A 16,958-nucleotide genomic window follows, 5' to 3' on the forward strand; every position below is an offset into this window, starting at 1 on the left:
GGCTGTGTGCCTGGCAGCGGCGCTGAAGGGGGCAGGCCTCCTGTCATCGACTGCTGGCAACGAGGCGGCACGCTACCATGCTGTGGGCTGTGCGTAGGGTTGCTGGCGGATGGCTGCTCAGGCGGCGGTGCCTGCTGGTCATGGCGGGGCAGGGAGGCGGCCAGCAGGGCTGGTGTGCTGGGAGCTAGCTCGGGGGCAGCTACTGCTCCTACTGGTGCGCTGCCCTTGTTGCTGTCCACACTACTGAGGATGCAAGCCTCTGGCTCTGCACTCTGCCGCTGCCCGCCATGCTGGCTCTCCTGAGGCCACAGCAGCTGCTCCCTTCCTTGTTCCTCAGCCCCTCCTTCCAGCGCCCGGTGACTCCTAGGCGACTGGCTGCCACTGCTCGGCTGCTCGGCTGGCAAGGATGCTGCCGCCTCATGCTCCTGCTGCTTTTCCTCCTCCTGCTCCTGCCGCTCCTCCTCCTCCTCCTCCTCCTCCTCCTCTGACTCTTCTGACTCGCTGCTGGCCATGGGCCGTGCCAGCGTGGCAGCTGCCAGCACAGCAACTGCAGCTTGCTTCTGCCGCTGCTCCTGCTTGGCCTTGCGCTGCGCAGCCTGCAAGCGGGGGTGGCACGGCTTGCAATGGGGACACCACGAGCAAGTACTGTAGCCAACAAGCAGCTTTGCAGATAGCGTGCTAGAAGGGAGCAGCAGCAGGGCACCATGCGGGCTGCAGCAGCCTCCTCTTCCTCGAGCTGAAGCAGCAGCTCGGCTTCTGCCTTCTGCTGCTGGGCCGCCTTCTCCTCTGGGGAGCAGCTGGCTGCAGGCACCTCCCCTGCTGCCGCTGGTGCCACACGCCCGGCACGGCGGGCCTTGGCTGCAAGCAGCTGGGTGCTGGGGCGCGTTTCTGCAGCAGCAGCACCAGGAGGCAGCGGAGGAGAGGCGTGAGTCAGATGGGGAGCCGGCAGGTTGCTGCAGCCACAGTAGCCCGTGCCCTCTCACCTGCTGCCTGCACCCAGCGCTCGGCCAGGCAGTGGCGCAGCAGGCCACCCAGAACCATGCGGTGCAGCGGCACAGTGCACAAACACAGCTGTAGCTCCCTGCAGGTTCAGCAAGCACCATCGAAGTGGAGAATCAGTAGTGGCAGAGGCTAGCCTCACGCCATGAGTTATTGGGCACAGAAGAACGGGACAGGGCTGAGAGAACACGTGCCCCCGATGGCGGCAAGACAACAGAGCAAGATGGGAGAGAGCAGCTTGGAGATCACCTGCGCAGGTTCAGCACGTGCCGCTGGAATGCATGGTGCAGCCCCTCTAGGTCCAGAATGTCCTGCACGATGACATCTGTGGATTCCTCAAGCTGCTCTCTCCACGTACGGGCCGCACGCTGGTGGCGCGCCAGGCACAGCACAGCTGGCGTCATCCTGCACAGCAGCATAAAACACGCATGCCCCAGCGCAGCGCTTCATCAGAGTGCAGCTCCCATGTTTTGGGCAAGCCAACAAGTGCGGCCGGCACCACGCTACCAACAGACCCATGCAGGAAGCAGCAGCCGGATGCTGGAGCGTCCTCGAAGACGCTCACTGATCTGCGCGGAAACCGCCACGTTGTTTTGAGCATGCTAGCATAGCTGCCAGCCTGTCCCTCCGGGCCTGGTTAGCCTGTTCAAAGAGCTCTGCAACAGCAGCACGGCTGGTGAATTTGGCCATGCCTGACAGCGTAACCCACCGCATGACCCCCCGCCCTAATTGCCACGTGAGGGACGCGCTTGCCTGCGGCTGCTAGGCCAGCTGGTACTGCAACCTGGGCCTGGAAGGCTTTCACTGCAACCTCGTGACGCCTGCGTCGGGCAATCACCAGAAGCACTTCATCTTGTGGTTACAGGCACCCGACACTGGCAGCTGACAAAGCACAATTGTGCTGTGCTGAGCTGGAGGAGAGGGCACACTCACTTGGTGGTTGCAGGCCCAGCCTCAGCCTGCAGGGCTGCCTGCCTCTTGAGGTACTCATTCCTCCGTACCGCCGCAGTGAACGCCTTCAGCAGGATGCAGTGCTTGGCCACAGCATCCAGCTCAGCCACAAAGTCGATGCCTGCCTGGCAGAGGTCTGCCAGAGCACTGGAGCGGGTGGCAGCCTCGGCCTCGGCCTGCGGTAGGACAGCAGCAGCCATCGCACGAGTGGCAGGCCGGCCGTGCGTGTTGTGTGCGTCAGAGCCTCGTCCCTAGAATCAACAGCTGTATGGCACCCCTGGCTCACCGCTGTATGCAGGCGCTGAACGGCAGCGTCGAAGGCGCAGAGGCGGGCGTGCGCCTCGTTCACAGTGTTTGCCACCTTGTTCACCACAGCTTCAAAGATGCCATCCTGCACAGGAATGCTTGCAAGTATGTAGCACGTGACTATGTGCAAGTGAACAATCGGACAGCAGACCAGTACTGTACCAATGTTAGCTGCACCTCACCCAGAAAGCCATTGACTGGCAGATCTCCACAATGCGCTCGCCACCCCTGCAGGTGTACAGATGTGAGCAATGACGAGCTGGCCATTGACAGAGCCGTTGCGAAGAATTGCCCTCTTCCTGCTGCGGCAGCCTGCTTTGCCTCTTGCCTTCTGGACAGGGGAGGGGACACCGGGGGAAAGGCGCTGGTAGCTATCTTGCACCTGCCAACCGCGACGTCTGTCAGTGCCCGGGCCACATCCGCAGCCGCCGCCTCCTGCCTACGCGGCGCGGCGCAACGTGGGCAGAAGCCGTCGGCGCTGAGGTGGTCTCCGGCTGGTGGCCCACCCTGCAGCACATGAGGCAAGGCATGCAGAGAAGGGTTCAACAATGGCAACCAGTGAGTGGCATGAGGCAGCCATGATCATGCCTGCCTGTCACCCCTCTTCGAACTTGCCTGCTCAGGGTGCATAGCAGCATCCACAGAGGCAGCACACAGCCCCACAGCGCCGCCCTGGAACTGAAGCACGCTCTCAGCCGCCGCCACGGCTTCCTGCGTCAGGACAAGCAGCAACGCGTCCCCAGGGACTCAAACCACGGCCCTTGGCCCACTGCGTTTTGTTGCTGCCAGGCTGGATGGCAGGCTTGTAGGGTCATGGGCAGCGCTGAACTGATGTGTCGAGAATAGGCATCCCCCACACACCTGCACCCTGCCGCCGTGGTCTGCTGCATCCTCAAAGCAGTAGCCCACCAGCCAGCAGCACAGGCCGTGCAGCGGCACGAGTGCATCGAGCGGCAGGGTGCCCAGCTGGCTCAGGGGCTGCCATGACAGCTCGGCCACATCATCCTGGCCTGCATCCGTGAATAGTGAGCTAATGATGCTCAGTGAGCATCGGGCGGCGCAGCTCTCTCAATGCAGCGCACTTGCAAACCACCTTGAGCTTCTTCGTTGAGACGCAGCCCACTTTGCACTGCAACCTCTGCTTCATCCCGGCCGCGGCCGCTCTCGTGCCCGCATCCCAGGGCGCAACCAAGGCTGCTCTCCAGATCCTGGGAGTTCATTCTGCCTGTGCTGCCATCCTTGCCGCTGCTGCTGGCAGTGTTACTGCATAGGCTGCTCACATAGCCCAGAATTGCTCGACGCCAGGCGCCTGCGAGGCGCCCCTCTGTCTGCAACAGCCGCAGTGCCAGCAGACAGCCATCCACCACTCTCTGTTTCACCTGCGGCGGAAGGGGACAGGCGCACACAGGAGTCACGTGTGAGCATGAGCGGGCGAGAAGAGATTGGAATTTACATGCTGCAGCATAATTTCCCCTGTAGCTTCCACTAGCGAGCCAGGGCCGACTTCAGATGGGAGAGCCACCCCTGATTCTCACCTGCAGCACCTCTGCCCTGCTGCCAGCTGGCCAGGCCTGCAGCAGATGCTGCCAGTGCCAGTAGGCCATGGCCATTGCGTGGGCATTGAGGCCTGGGCCTGGCGTGTTGTAGATCGCTTGCACCTCGGCATACTGCAGACAGGCACAGGGCGGGTGGCAAGGCACTTCAAACACATATCATATGATATCACAATGCTTGAACGAAACCACTTTCTTTTCGCCAGCAGGAGCTGCTCACCTCTTCCGTTACCCCATCTCGATGCGCCTGCTTGGACAGGGCAAGCCTGGCACACGCCTGCACAGCGCGTGCCTGGTCCCCCGCAGCGGCAGCGGCAGCGGCGTGCAGCTGCAGGTGGCCGGAGGACATGGTGGACAGGAGGCGGTCCAGTCCGCCAGCCTGCAGGCAGAGTGTGCCATCTCGGATGAAGCAGAGGGGTGAGAAACTTTGCATCTGGCAGATGGCAACCCACAGGCACATGCATGCGTACCACTTGCAAGACGCCGAGGTCAGCGCTGGTCCCCACCTTATCATCTGCGGGGTGTGAGGAGTTCAAGGCAAGTCAACAGGTGGACACAAGAGCTGCCCAAGCACTGCCGTTGGTTTGCTAGAATGTCCGCAGTTTGCCTGAAGGCAGCCCGTTGTCTTCTCCTCCTCCGGCTGACCGCGTCTCACCACACAGAATGGCAGCTCGACTGGCCAGCTCAATGGTCTGTCGCACTGTGAAATCCAGGCACTTTGCATGCCTGCTGGCGATGCCCCGCCGCACCTGCGCTAGCTAGTCGGCAACACAGCGCACAGAATCACCGTGGCCGCACACGTTGTTCAAATCCTTCCAAAGTTGCAGACAGGGCTTACCCCAGTGGCTGCCAGCAGGCAGTCCTCTGCCGCTGGGTTGTCTGCTGCTGCACCAGCATGCCCAGATGCAGCTGCCTGCTGCTTCCTTTCCTCTGTGAGCCAGTCGATCACAGCTCTGGCATCTGCCAGCGCAAGCACCGCAGGGACAGAGCCTGGAATTGGCACGTTGCTGCCATCGGTGCAGCTGTTGCTCAACAAGTTTGAACCAGCCAGGGTCTGCAGAGCACAGCAGAAGGTAATTCGGCTAGGCCGTTGCAGTGCGATCTGCTGGTAACAAGAGCCTCACGATACGAGTGCACGCAGGGGCGTGCCAGCAGACATGGCCACAGTACAGGAGCGTGAAGCTTGCCTGTGGCAGCCTGGGGTGGGCGCCCAGCTTGGCGAGCACGCTTGCCACAGAGGTCGCATCCCGGGAGTCTGACAGGTGGGTGTTGACCTGCAGCAGGCGCAGCTCCAGGTCCTTTCAGATGAATGCGCTTGAAGATTTCCATGTAGGCTGACATGCAGCATGCGGGCGCATCGAGAGTGCTCACCTGGCGTTCAAAAGCCTGCGGGTCCAGCACACACTGCTCAAATGCCGCCTCAAACTCGCGCTGGTTGAGCAACAGGCCCGAGTCGGCACTGCTGCCACGGCTGGCTGGGAGAGGAGGCGGCAGGTAGGCCACTGGCGGCAGCTGGCCGCCGGGTGCCTGTAGTGCCGCCTGAACCGCCTGCAGAGAGGAAAGCGGTGCGCGCCGCTGCATTCAGGCTTGCCTGCACCATGGCGTCGCTGACAGACGGCCCAAGAGGAGGCTGGGAGGCAGCAGCGTTGAGGGCGGTGACATGGCGCCAACCTTGCTGACATGGCGCTTCAGGTGGGGCGCCACGCGCTCCAGCACTTCTGCTGTCGCCACCGCCGCCTCCGCCAGCAGGGCCTCCAGCCCAGAAGCCTTCAGCAAATGCAGCAGAGGTTGAGTGGCTGCGTGGATGCGCCCCCTGCAGCTGTCTGCTCACCGCATCCTCACCTGGTCTCCGTCCTCCTGCTGCTCCAGTCTGCTTGCCAGGTAGCCGCGGATCTGCGGACAGGGCACCAGGTGCACAATGGACACTGTGCAAACAAGTGCCAGAAATCTCACCACGTCCGCTGCGCAATGCCCTGAAATCAGACACATGCTGCGAGGCCTCCTTGCCTATTGCTGCACCCGGCCACACCGACCTTGTCTGCCCTGGACTGTGCATCCTCCTCCTCCCGCTTCTTTCTGCTGCTGGAGGCAAGAGCCCTGCCACCCCGAGGGGCTGCAGCGTCGCCGACTTGCTCTGCACCCTCGCCTGGCTCTGGCAGAGTGGCGCTTGCCAGCATCCGCGCCGCCTCTGCAGGCTCCACAGGATACTTGCTGGCAAGCTTGCGCCGCAGCTGGTCGCGCAGCCAGCCGCCCTGCAGGCCAAAGCGCTGCAGCAGGGTGCGGTCGCGCTCGTTGTCCTTGTATGGCAGCTCCGCCAGCTGTACCTGCCCCTGCTGCGCGAGCTCTGGCTGCGACCGGCCGGGGCTGCTGCGGCTGCTGCGGCTGCCACTGGCAGAAGCGCTGCTGCTCTGCCCGGCAATGGCGCTCAGCTGCTGCCGCCGAAGCCGCTCTGGCGCCGCCTCGTTGGCTCTGACCAGCTGGATGATTCGCAGGCAGCGCCAGTCGCCAGCATCGCTAAAAAAGCTGGTGGCTTTGGAAGCCGTGACAAGGCGCTGCTTGGCTCGGTCGAAGCCTTGGTTGCCCGCCTGCTGCGCACGTTCGCTGACCTGCGTGAGCGCATTCTCGCTGGTGCCGCTGCCAGGTGGGGGATCCAGCGGCCACATGGCCCGTGCATGCTGCCGGGTGTCCACCTCTGAGAAGGCAAGGGGGAGCTGTTGCTGCAGATCACACATTGCTAGCTGCGCCTGCCAGGCCTCCAAGCAGGCGTCCAGTGCGCCGCCGCTGCAGCCAGCCGTCAGCTCCATGAGGCAGCCTGCCAGAGCATACAGCATGAGGCTGGGGTGGCGCTGCAGGGCGGCTGATGCCTCTGTCTGGGCCGCGCACAGCAGCGCCAGCACCTGCGCACGGCAGGCCGGGCTGTCCTGCCCCGCCAGGGCTGCCTCCGCTGCCTTCTCCACCAACAGCTTGACCTTGACAATGTGCAGGGGCAGGAGCTCCTGGGAGGATGCCGCGCCTGGACCTGTCGCTGCCAAGCCGCCGGTGGTGCCGTTGCCACCGCGCACCGCGCTGGCATTCCGGCCAGTGCCACGGCATGCGCCGCCTGCGCTGGCCCCTTTCTTGCGGCGAGCAATCGGCGCCGCAGGCCTGGGAATGGACTGGCTGATCGGGGCGCTGACGGCGGCAGGGGCTGTGGAACCGGCGGCTGCCCTCAGCCGCCGCTCCACCTGGTGCAGTGCCTCGTCCAGGCCGGGCCCCTTCTTGGTGGCCAAAGCGCCCTCGTAGATCTTCCGCGCCGCTTCCGTGCCCTGCTGCGCCTCTCTCAGCAGGGCAGCCCAAGCCGCAGGCACGGAGGTGCCGGGCGCGGGAGCCATGCCCGTGCTCTCTGTTCTCCAGGGCCAGACGTGGCTCCCAAGGCGAGTGGAGGCCCGAATGCATTGCAGGTGAGCATGTGGGCTGAGAAAAGCCCCATCCCGAGGCCTTTCTTCATCCGTGCTCGTCGACGCTCTGGCAGCGGCGTTGAAGTGCTTTTGAGTACTGATCCGTAGGGCAACAAAGTGAGTGAGATCCGATCATTGCGCAGGGTGACTTCACTCGCCGCCGCCGCCGCCGCTGCCTGTCGGCCTGCCGCCCGCTTCGATGCTGCCCGTGCCTTTACATCTCCTACTGCAAAAAACGCAGAGTCCCAGGACCAGTCACCGCAATATTGGTGCGCGTGCTGCAGCCAGCTGGCTGCAGACATGGGCGACGGGATGCACACAGCGGTCCCAATGCAAAGCGGGGGACAGGCTGAGCGCTCGCGCTGCAGCCGCCCAGCCGAAGTGCCCCTGGCACCTGGTGCTGTGGGGTCACATGCCAGGTGGCAGGCGGCGGGGCCCAGCCAGCGCCGCTTTGACCACCGCCGCCGCTCCTAGGAGGGCGCTCGTGCCAAACACCTGCCGCGCGCGCTGCCGCCGCACACGCTCCATGGCTCTCCTCTGGTGCACCGCGGCGTCTGCCACGCCCGCCACGCCCGCCAAAGCGCACAAAGCCACCAGGGCCGCGCACAGCAGGGCAGCAGACGCCCAGGTCTGGAAGGAGCGGGGCTGGTGCTGGAGGCTGTATCGTGCGCCGCAGATCTCGCAGCGCCAGGGTGTGCGGCTGTGCTGCTGGCAGGCCGCCAGGCAACTCACGTGGATGTGTGCCATCGTTCCGCCGCAGCGACAGGGCGTGAGCATCCGCCCGCCCTGTGCCCGGGCGTCAGCAGGGGCGTAGCAGATGCGGCAGAGCGGCTGGGAGGAACCTGCAGGCAGGGAGCCCTGGGGCCACTGGTGTGCTCAATAGGACACATGGAGCTCAGCAGCTTTGTGTGGCCGCCGCCGCCGCCGCCGCCGCCGCCCATGCTCATCACCATAATGCTGCTCAGCAGCGCAATGTCTTGCTCTCACACCTGAAGCTGCCATCGCTTGCACAGCTCAGGCAGGAAACTCCTCAGTGGGGTCAGCGCTGCAGGTGCGGCGCTGCAGGTGCCAGGAGAGCAGCAGGCTGGGTGCCAGGGCGAGCAGCGATGCTGAGCAGCAGCAGCAACGGCAGCAAGTGTGCTCTGACAGAGTAGCAGCCACCCACGGCTGTGAAACCACCATCACACGAGCAGCACGCACGTGGTGGCACAGAATCTCTCGATGGAGAGAGAGCTCTCGAGAGAGGCCGTTGCAACAAGTTTCTGCTGAATACACAGGTGACCCAGCGGCGACGGCGATGGTGTGGCGCAGGCGGCACACCTTCCACCTCAACCTGCCCGCCCCGGGGTACAGCTGGAGGGTCCAAGTATCTGCGGTGTGCCAAGCGCCAGGTGCAGTGACGCAGTGTACTTGGTGCCGCAGCTGATCGAGGTGCAGGTGTTGGGCCAGCCCGCCTGCTCCGCGCTCATCGCACAGGTGAGAGCGGGCGGCATGATAAATGAGCAGCAGGTGTGCAGTAATTGAGCAGCAGGTGTGCGATTTAGATGCACATGCCTGTTCGGACTATTGCTTGCATAGCCTGTCTTGGGTTATTGCACCTCGAGGGAGGAGCGGTAAGGTTCGCCGGCGCCCTCCTGCTAGGCATGCTAGGCAGGGCTTGACACCTGAGATCCGAGGACAAGGCCCCAAGCGTGTTCAATATAAAAGACCGACCACCATCTGTGCTTGTGGGAGGCTTGGACACGCCGCGTTTTCCCATCACATGGCAACCGCCGCGCAGGGTGAGCGGGAAAGGGCAGCGAGGATTTCTTGTGTGGGGATCACGGTCTCCTACCCCTCTAAGGCCGCGGAGGCGTCTACTCCACTCAATTCGACTGCCACCGCATCACCGCTTTTTCCTGTGTGCGCTCGCAGGGCCGGAGGAGTCGGTATATGTGGTGCTGGACCTTGCGGATCGAGAAGCGCTGCCCCCGCCCGGCTCCCGGTTACTGCTGCAGGCGCGCCGCCTGCCGCCTCTTGCCGCCGCACTGCTGCGGCCGCCTAGCTGCCTGCCTTCCCTCGCTGGCAGCCTCTGTGCTACCCGTGGCCGAGCCCACCATTTCGCTACGCGTTTCCCTGCGCAGGGCATGGAGACGCAGCAGCCGGTGCTTCAGGTGGCGGATGGCACGCGGCTGGTGGGCGCGTTTGAGGAGACGGTGGGCACCCAGCTGATCCTGGCAGATGCAGTGGCGGGTGACGGCAGCCACCGCGTGCACCTGGTGGGACACACCGACAAGCGCATCTGCTTCACCAAGGCCTCCGAGCCAGCAGCTAGCAGCCGGGAAGAGGGGGAGGGTGTGGGCGGCGCAGCAGCGGCGCAAGCTGGGGCGGGGCGAGGACTGCCGCACCCAACGGAAGGCCCCAGCTGAGCCACTGTTATGGTTAACATTTGTGCATTACACAAAACTGCCTGAAATTCTCTCACTACTGCATATCACTGTATATCGGTCTTGATTCGAGTAGGACAACTGCTAGGGGGAGCCGCCAGGCATGCTCCATGATGAGCAGCATTCAGGAAAAATGGGGCAGGCGACTACAAAGGTGGGAAAACGTCACTGATCGTTTTCAAGTAGTCTGCAAATTGTCTGTCTGTCATTCATTGGAAGAGTAAGGGAGCAGGGGTAAGCAACAGGAAGAAACAGCATGAGCCTTTGGGAAGGACTTGGGGGAGGAGGCCACATGGAGGCCGCAGCAGAGGAAGGCCCTCAGTTGCCAGCTAGGGCCCCCGATGAGCATGGATTGGGTCTCAGGTTATGCATGTGTTCATTTTTCTAGCACGGCACTCCATGCAGACGGCGAGATGCAGCTCACTCGCGCACCAGAGCTCCCTCGCGCACCAGAGCGCCCGCCGCTACCGGGCCTTGTCAGTCGGCCAGCGCCGCCGCCTGCAGCTGCCGCGCCAGGGCGCCGCCGCCGCCCGCCGCCACCCCGCACCGCGGCTGCACCTCGGGGCTGCCGGGGCGCGAGGGCGGCGCAGAGCCGCCGCTCTGCGACGTCGTGGAGGTGCGCTTGCTGGCGGTGGCTGTGCGGTGGCAGGCCAGCCTGAACTCCATCTCGATCCGCACCAGCTCCGCATCCACCTCCTCAAAACTGGGCCGCCGCCTGCAGGGAGTGAGGACACAAAGGCGGGACGGCAGAGAGGTGAGGATCAGGTTGCTGGCAAAGTCGAGGTGGTGCAGGGATCGGGGAAGGGTGTCCTGAGGGAGGCAGACGGGGGTAGGGGGCTCACTCTGGGTCCTGATGCCAGCACCTCTCCGCCAGGCGGCGGTAGGGATCGGGGCAGTCGATGTCAAACTCGGGGCGCAGGCTGCCATCTGAAAGGAACAAGGGAAGGAAGCATGGCGGCGGAAGCACTCAGCAGAGAGGCAAGGTCCCCCATGCCCACCCGCCTGCCCGCTCCTTCTGCTTCTTCTGCTTGCGTTGCAACGCCTGCCGGGACCCCCGCCCTGCCCACCTGTCACCCCCACGCAGATCTGCCCGTCCATCAGGCCCTCATACGGGTCGCAGCAATAAAACATCTCCCACACTGCAGCAGGGGGCGCGTGGGGCAAGGGGGAGAGGCTGGGTAGGGCAGGGTGCCCATCAGTGCGGTGGCGGCGTGGAAACGCCTGCCCCCAGCCACGGCCCACCAGTGCAGCATCCCGCACAAGCGTGCAGAGTTAGGCGGCGTCCGCCCCAAGCTGCAGTGGCAGAACAGTGTGCCTGTAAGGATTAACCGGCAAGGGGGGCACTCACGCATGATTCCAAAGGCATAGACATCGGAAGGCTTCTTGAGGCAGTTGTGGGCAAAGGTTTCGGGGGCGGTGTAGGCAATGGTGCCCAGCGTGGCGTCCAGGCTGCACGCAGGCGGCAGCGGGAGGCAGCCAGGCGGCAGGCGCACGGTGGGTGGGGCGGCATGCAGCTGGCCGGTGCTGCCGCGGCGGCCAGCAGAAGCCGCAGCAACGGCAGGGCGACAAAGCTGAACAGCGGGGAAAGGTCTTTTCCTGCAGCTTGCTTGCTTGCACGCGGGCGCTGCTGCCCTCGTGGCACCACCTGTCATGCCCCAGACGCCACCCATGCTGCAGCCCCTTCTACCTGGCTCAAAGCCCCCTCGAGGCCCCTTCCTCCACATCGCCCACCACCACCCACCTGGCGTGCGTGTCCTCGAAGTCCAGCGCCCGGCTCAGCCCAAAGTCGGACACCTTGGCGATGTAGCCCCGCCTGTCCACCTTGTGCGTCTTCAGCAGCACGTTGCCGGGCTTGAGGTCGCCGTGCACTGCAGGTTGGTGGTGGTGGGGGGGGGGGGGGGGTACTTGTGAGCGCAGGGACAGGGTATGTGCTTGGGGGAGGAGCGTGCCGTCATCGCCAGGGAGGCGTGCCGGCATGCGCCTTCGCTGGCGCCCGATCCGCACCCCATGCTCCCGCCCTGTCACAAGCAGCACCTCGCCGCCCACACCCAGCTACACCCACCTATGTTGAACTCGTGGATGTATCCCATGCCCTTGGCTATCTCCTGGGCGGTGCGCAGCAGGGCGCGCTGCACAGCAGGGCGTGGGGTGAAGCAACAGCAGAAATCGGCAGGCAGGCAGGCGCACGCGCCGGCCGAGCAGGCACGGCACCAGCAGTGTGGCTTGCTGCCCGGCAAGCCGATCTACAGGCAGCAGGCAGGGGTCGGCGGGCGGCTGGTCCTCACGTAGGTGGTCTGGAAGGGCCACTTGGGGCTGGGGCGGAAGGCGCGCCGCTTCAGCGCCTTGCGCAGCGAGCCTGCGGCAAGGGCGCAGACGGCATTGTGGGGGTGGGGAGAAGGCGTGCTGTCCCGTGCCGCCAGGCGCCCGCCAGCCGTTGTTCGCCTGTATCGCCACTGCCCCCGCACACACCACCGCGCCCACCAACCCCACCACCACGCACCTACACCACCACCACCACCACCACCCCCGCCCCACCCACCCAGGTCGCAATACTCCATCACCACCACCATCAGCGCCTCCTGCCCCTCCAACGCAAGTTCCTCCAGCAGAAACACATCCTTGACGCCGCCGCCTGCGGGGCAGGGATGGCAGGGCGGCGGCAGGTGGGCAGGGGCAGGCGCCTCCCCAGCCAGAGCATGGCGCAACGCCCCGCGGGCACAGAGCACGAGCCTGCAACTCAAGCCAGAGCACGGCGCAGCGCCAGCCGGCCCGGGGCTCACGTCTCTGCTTGACCGGCGAGCCGAAGCCCTCCTCCGAATTGAAGGAGTCGTTGTGAGAACCCAGGGAGAGGCGGTCGGTGCTGGCAGGGGCAACCTCCCCGCCGCCGCCGCCGCCGCCGCCGAGCGCCGCCGCCGCCTCGGCTCGCAGCTCCTCCACCCGCAGCAGGCCTCTGGGGGTGCACTTGCTGCTGCGCAGGCTCTGCTGCCGCGGCGTGACAGCCAGCGAGGAGTCCGCTCCCACCACCGATCCCGCCACCGCCGCCAGGCTGGACAGGCTGCCCAGGCGGGGCGTCACGCTGCCGCTGTCCGCACCCAGCGACGACGCCCGCGGCGCTGGCACGCGCTGCTGCTCCAGGCAGCTTATGCTGGTGTCTCGGCTCTGTTCCGAGGCCGACTGACAGGCTGCCGACGACGGTGCCGACGGCGCTGGAGGCGCCAGGCTACTGCTGCTGCCGCCACGGAACTGCCCGAACGCGAACCGCATGTCCAGGCTGCCGCCACGGCTGCCTGCGCCATATGGCAGCGCCATGCTGCTGCTGCTACTGCTGCCCGCCCGGAACTGGCGCTGCAGGTCCAGGCTGCTGCCTGGGGGCCTCCCATGCAGGTCCAGGCTGCAGCCACGGCTGGCTGCTGCTGACGCGCCTCCCGCGGGCTGCCACATGGCCAGCGAAATGGTGCTGCTGCAGTGCAGGCCGCCGAGCATGGCCCTCACCGCTGCGCTGGCCTCGCCCGCAGGCACGTCACGGCTGCTGCGGCAGCTGGCGCCTCCCCCCTCCATAGACAGCGGCTCCGACCGCGGCTCGATGCTCTCGCTGCTCAGCCGCCGCGCCGCCAGCTGGGCCGCTGCTGTCGAAGCCACCACCCCGCCCAGCTGGCCCTGGCCAGGCGCCTCTGCGCCTGCGCCGCTGCTTGCCTGCCACCACGCCGGTGGTGGCATGCCCGCAGCCAGCTCCAGCGCAACACCCAGCCCGCTGCTGCCCAGCGGCTGCTGCCGCCGCTGCTGCCGCTGCGCCGCCGTCCACGGAGCCGGCCGCGACAGCCGGCTGAATGTGCTCGCCGCGGCGGCGGAGGCGGCGGTGGCGCTCTTGGGTGTGAGGGCCCGGGAGCTTGCTGCCGAGGAGGGTGGCAGCCAGCTGCTGTGTCCCGACCGCTGGCGGTGGGCGGGAGAGGCGGGGTTGGAGGGGACCAGGGACAGGTCCACCCCGCTGACGCTGCCCTCCAGCATGAAGCCGCTGGCGCTAAGCACGTCTGCAGGGGCACGCAGAGGGAAGGAAGAAAGGTGAGGGGATGAAGACAAGGACCCAGCGCTGCCGTGGTCCAGGCCCGCCAGCAATGCATGTGCGGGGCCGGGAGGTGGTGGGCTGTGTGCCTGGGCAAAGGCGGCGCTGCCAACGCAGGAACGCAAGCGCGTCTGCCCGTCCGCAAACAAAACGCCCTGCTGCCCCAGCGCTGTCCCACCTGAGAAGGAGGAGGCGGCAGTCATGTCATACTCATTCAATTGCTGCCCGCTGCCGTTGCGGCTCATGTTGAGCGGCACAGTCGCCGCCGGAACAGGCACCGCCCCTGGTGCGCCTGGCGCCCGCTGCTGCTGCGCCTCCTGCTGAGCTGGCAGGGCCAGCTGGCCTCCAGCCGCCAGGCTCTGGAAGTGAGCCACCATCTCCTCATAGCTGCCAAAGCAGGCATACACATCCTGCCCATCCTCGCCCTCAGAAGATGACTGCGGCGGCGGCGGCCCCTGCTCCGCAGCAGCCCCTACTGCCACCGCCCCGTCCCCGCCAAACGGTAGCACCAGCCGGTGCTGCACGCCGCTAGCAGCGCCTTCGCTGGTGGACCGCCGCGGTGGCACCGCCTGCACATCGACCGCTGCAAACGGAGAGGGAGGCAGGCCAGCCGCCCCGGCCACCTGCTGCTCCTCCGAGGTGGCTCCTGCTGCCGTCCCTGCTGGCTCTTCGGCCTGCAGGATCTGCTGCGGGTGCACCGCTTGGATGCCGGGGCTGCCGTTGGGGCTGCAGCTGCCAAGCGGCTGCAGCGCCAGCTTCAGCAGCGGCTTGGCCACGCCGCCAGGCGCCACGCCCACCGCCTCTGGGGACGGGGGCAGGCTGGCGGGGCTGGCGGAGCCGCGTTCCTCCTGCTGCGGCGGCGGCTGCTCCTCCTCCTGCCTCTGCTGCTGCTGCCCCTCCTGCTCCTGCTGCTTCTGCTGCTGCTCCTCCTCCTCCTCCTGCTGCTGCTCGCGCTCCAGCTCTGCCGCAGCCTCCGCCACAAGCTCCTCCACCACCGAATCCACGGTGGGGCGCGGCAGAGTGGAGCCGGCGCGCATGCCAGGCCCCGCCGCCATCCAGGCGGCCGCCGAGGCCGCCACCTCTGCTGCCTCGCTGCTCTCCTGCCCCTCGTGCAGCTCATGCGGGTGCTCCGTGATGCGGTGCAGCGCGAGGCTGCTGGGCGAGCGCGGAGTGCCTGCAGGCGGCACGCCAGGATGGCGGCACGCGGGGCAAGGAGGAGGACAGCGGGCAGGTCAGGCAGGCAGGGCAGGCAGAAAGAAGGCCACGGGCGGCAGAGGCAGGCGCACAGGCCACGAGTGCCTGCACCGCCCACAGCCTGCTGCCGCCGCTGCGAGGCGTCGGCGGCGGCGCCACCCACCGCCGCCGCTGGGCCCCACGGCGGCGCAGGAGAAGCGCTGGTCCAGGCCGCGCCGCGCCGAGCCGGGGCGCAGCACGTCCAGGCTGGCGCGGCGGGAGCGGCTGCCGCTGCCGGCGCCTGCCAGGTGGCGCAAGACTCGCTGGCGCCCCCCCGTGAACGACTGGTCTGCTGGGGAGGCCAGGCCGGAGCGGGTGCTGGGGGTGCGGCACTGCTGCCCCTCATTCTCTGCAGGCAGGCGACGCAGAAGTGGCGGCAATCGTCGCCGCAGCCGGCACAGCCCCACAGACCCGCAGCGCAGCTTCCTGTCACAACATCCGCGCCCCCACATGCCTGCACCCCTGCACCCCTGCACCACCGGCCACCGCCACCCGCCCACCCACCTGTCAGCACCGTCCAGGAGTAGCACTGCACCACGTTGGGGTGGCTCATCTTGCGGGACAGCACCACCTCGCGGATGGCGCGCCCCAGGCTGTCGGCGTCGTCTGTGGGGCACACAATGTACTTTACGGCCACCCCCGCGCCGCGCCAGCTGGCCTTGTACACACACCTGCAGCGGGGTGGGGGAAGGACAGGTGGGCCGGGCAGGCAGCGGGCAGAAGGCCGCCGATCAGCAGGCAGGCAGGCACAGGCGGGGACGGGTGCCTGCCTGGCTGTCTCCCAGGTGCCTGGCTGTCTCCCCGCACAGCAGCAGCCCAGAGGCCAGCAGCGCATGGCCGCTGCTCACCCGTAGCCGCCCTTGCCGATGCACTCTATGAGGTCGATCTCATCCATGTGCACCTCCCCCTTGGGCATCGCGCCCCCCACCCCGCCTCCTGCCCCGCTGCCGCCACCGCCGCCCCCCGCCACAGGGCTGAACAGCACGGCAGCGGCAGGGGACAGCACTCCCGCTGCCGCGGCTGCGGCTGCGTGCGGGGAGGAGGCGGAGGCGGCGCCGCCGTCCATCGACATGAGGCGGTACAGTGTACTGCGGGCCTCCCAGTCCTCCATGACCTGCGGTGAGTTGGTTGGTGGTTGAGAGAGCAGCCAAGCCATGGTCAGCACACGGCATCAAGCGGTGAAGCAGCCGCTTGTGCAAAGCCAGCGGCAGCTGAGGGGAGGAGGCCTTGGCAATGCATGGCCCCTGCCCCTGCCAGCCACCGCCGTGCGCCTCGCACCTGGTTGATCACTCCAGGTCCTGCTCGCACCAGCTGCCCCAGGTCCAGGGACAGTGTCTTGCGGTGGGCCAGCGGGCTGATGGCACCGCCGCCCAGGCTGGTCAGACTGACCAGGCGGCGGTGCGGCGCCGCTGCTGCCGCCGCCGCCGCCTGCTCGCCGCAGTCCTCATCCGGCAGCGTGGGGTCGGGCGTTTGCAGCGGGGGCGGCCGCGCCAGGCGCTGCGCCAGCGGCGGCGAGGCCGAGGCTGAGCCCAGGCTCAGCTCCAGCGGCGCCAGGGCATCCGCACTGAGCTGCGCCGACGAGCGGCTGGGCAGCGGCAGGGAGCAGCTGGAGGCGACAATGTGGATGCTGAGCGGCCCCGCCTTGCTGGCCTTGCGCCCCGGCGGCAGGTCCGCAGTTGCTGCTGTGGAGGAGGAGGGTACGGCGGTGGAGACACCAGAGCCAAGCCCCTGCTCCTCGTCCGCCGCCGCTGCCGCCGCCGCCGCCGCGCCGGCCCAGCGCCACCCCCACCACCAGCGCGCGGCTGCCACGCCCACTCCAATGCCCACAATCAGCAGGAGGGGCGGCACCACGATGAGCAGCACCAGCAGGGGCGCCATGACCACAAACTGTGCGCGCCGCTCAGCTACGTGCGGTTGATGAGCGGGCGGCGCCGCCGATGACAGAGGAAGTGCGGGCGCGGAGGCCTGGCCTGCGGCGCGGCGAAATGATACC

At 66.8% G+C, this 16,958-nt stretch overlaps 2 protein-coding genes across 2 annotated transcripts; both read right to left on the reverse strand.

Moving 5' to 3' along the window:
- Nucleotides 1–117: 117 nt before the first annotated feature.
- CHLNCDRAFT_143979 (hypothetical protein) lies at nucleotides 118–7,180 on the reverse strand (the record flags this gene model as incomplete). The annotated part of the gene is made up of 20 exons (XM_005849370.1): nucleotides 118–131; nucleotides 383–596; nucleotides 704–888; nucleotides 984–1,081; nucleotides 1,249–1,404; nucleotides 1,933–2,126; nucleotides 2,237–2,341; nucleotides 2,439–2,484; nucleotides 2,639–2,763; nucleotides 2,920–2,967; nucleotides 3,118–3,266; nucleotides 3,380–3,635; nucleotides 3,792–3,923; nucleotides 4,030–4,188; nucleotides 4,648–4,863; nucleotides 4,967–5,083; nucleotides 5,181–5,357; nucleotides 5,481–5,576; nucleotides 5,652–5,702; nucleotides 5,843–7,180. The coding sequence occupies 20 exons, from the start codon at nucleotides 7,178–7,180 to the stop codon at nucleotides 118–120; spliced, it is 3,876 nt and encodes a 1,291-aa protein (XP_005849432.1).
- A 2,969-nt stretch (nucleotides 7,181–10,149) lies between these two features.
- CHLNCDRAFT_143982 (hypothetical protein) lies at nucleotides 10,150–16,843 on the reverse strand (the record flags this gene model as incomplete). Its single annotated transcript, XM_005849371.1, has 14 exons — nucleotides 10,150–10,387; nucleotides 10,515–10,599; nucleotides 10,740–10,811; nucleotides 11,021–11,121; nucleotides 11,414–11,540; nucleotides 11,735–11,801; nucleotides 11,958–12,028; nucleotides 12,212–12,304; nucleotides 12,453–13,700; nucleotides 13,911–14,906; nucleotides 15,090–15,314; nucleotides 15,470–15,636; nucleotides 15,814–16,079; nucleotides 16,244–16,843. The coding sequence occupies 14 exons, from the start codon at nucleotides 16,841–16,843 to the stop codon at nucleotides 10,150–10,152; spliced, it is 4,356 nt and encodes a 1,451-aa protein (XP_005849433.1).
- Between the last annotated feature and the right edge of the window lie 115 nt (nucleotides 16,844–16,958).

The sequence above is a fragment of the Chlorella variabilis genome, assembly GCF_000147415.1.
Source record: "Chlorella variabilis unplaced genomic scaffold CHLNCscaffold_6, whole genome shotgun sequence".
Classification (NCBI taxonomy): domain Eukaryota; kingdom Viridiplantae; phylum Chlorophyta; class Trebouxiophyceae; order Chlorellales; family Chlorellaceae; genus Chlorella; species Chlorella variabilis.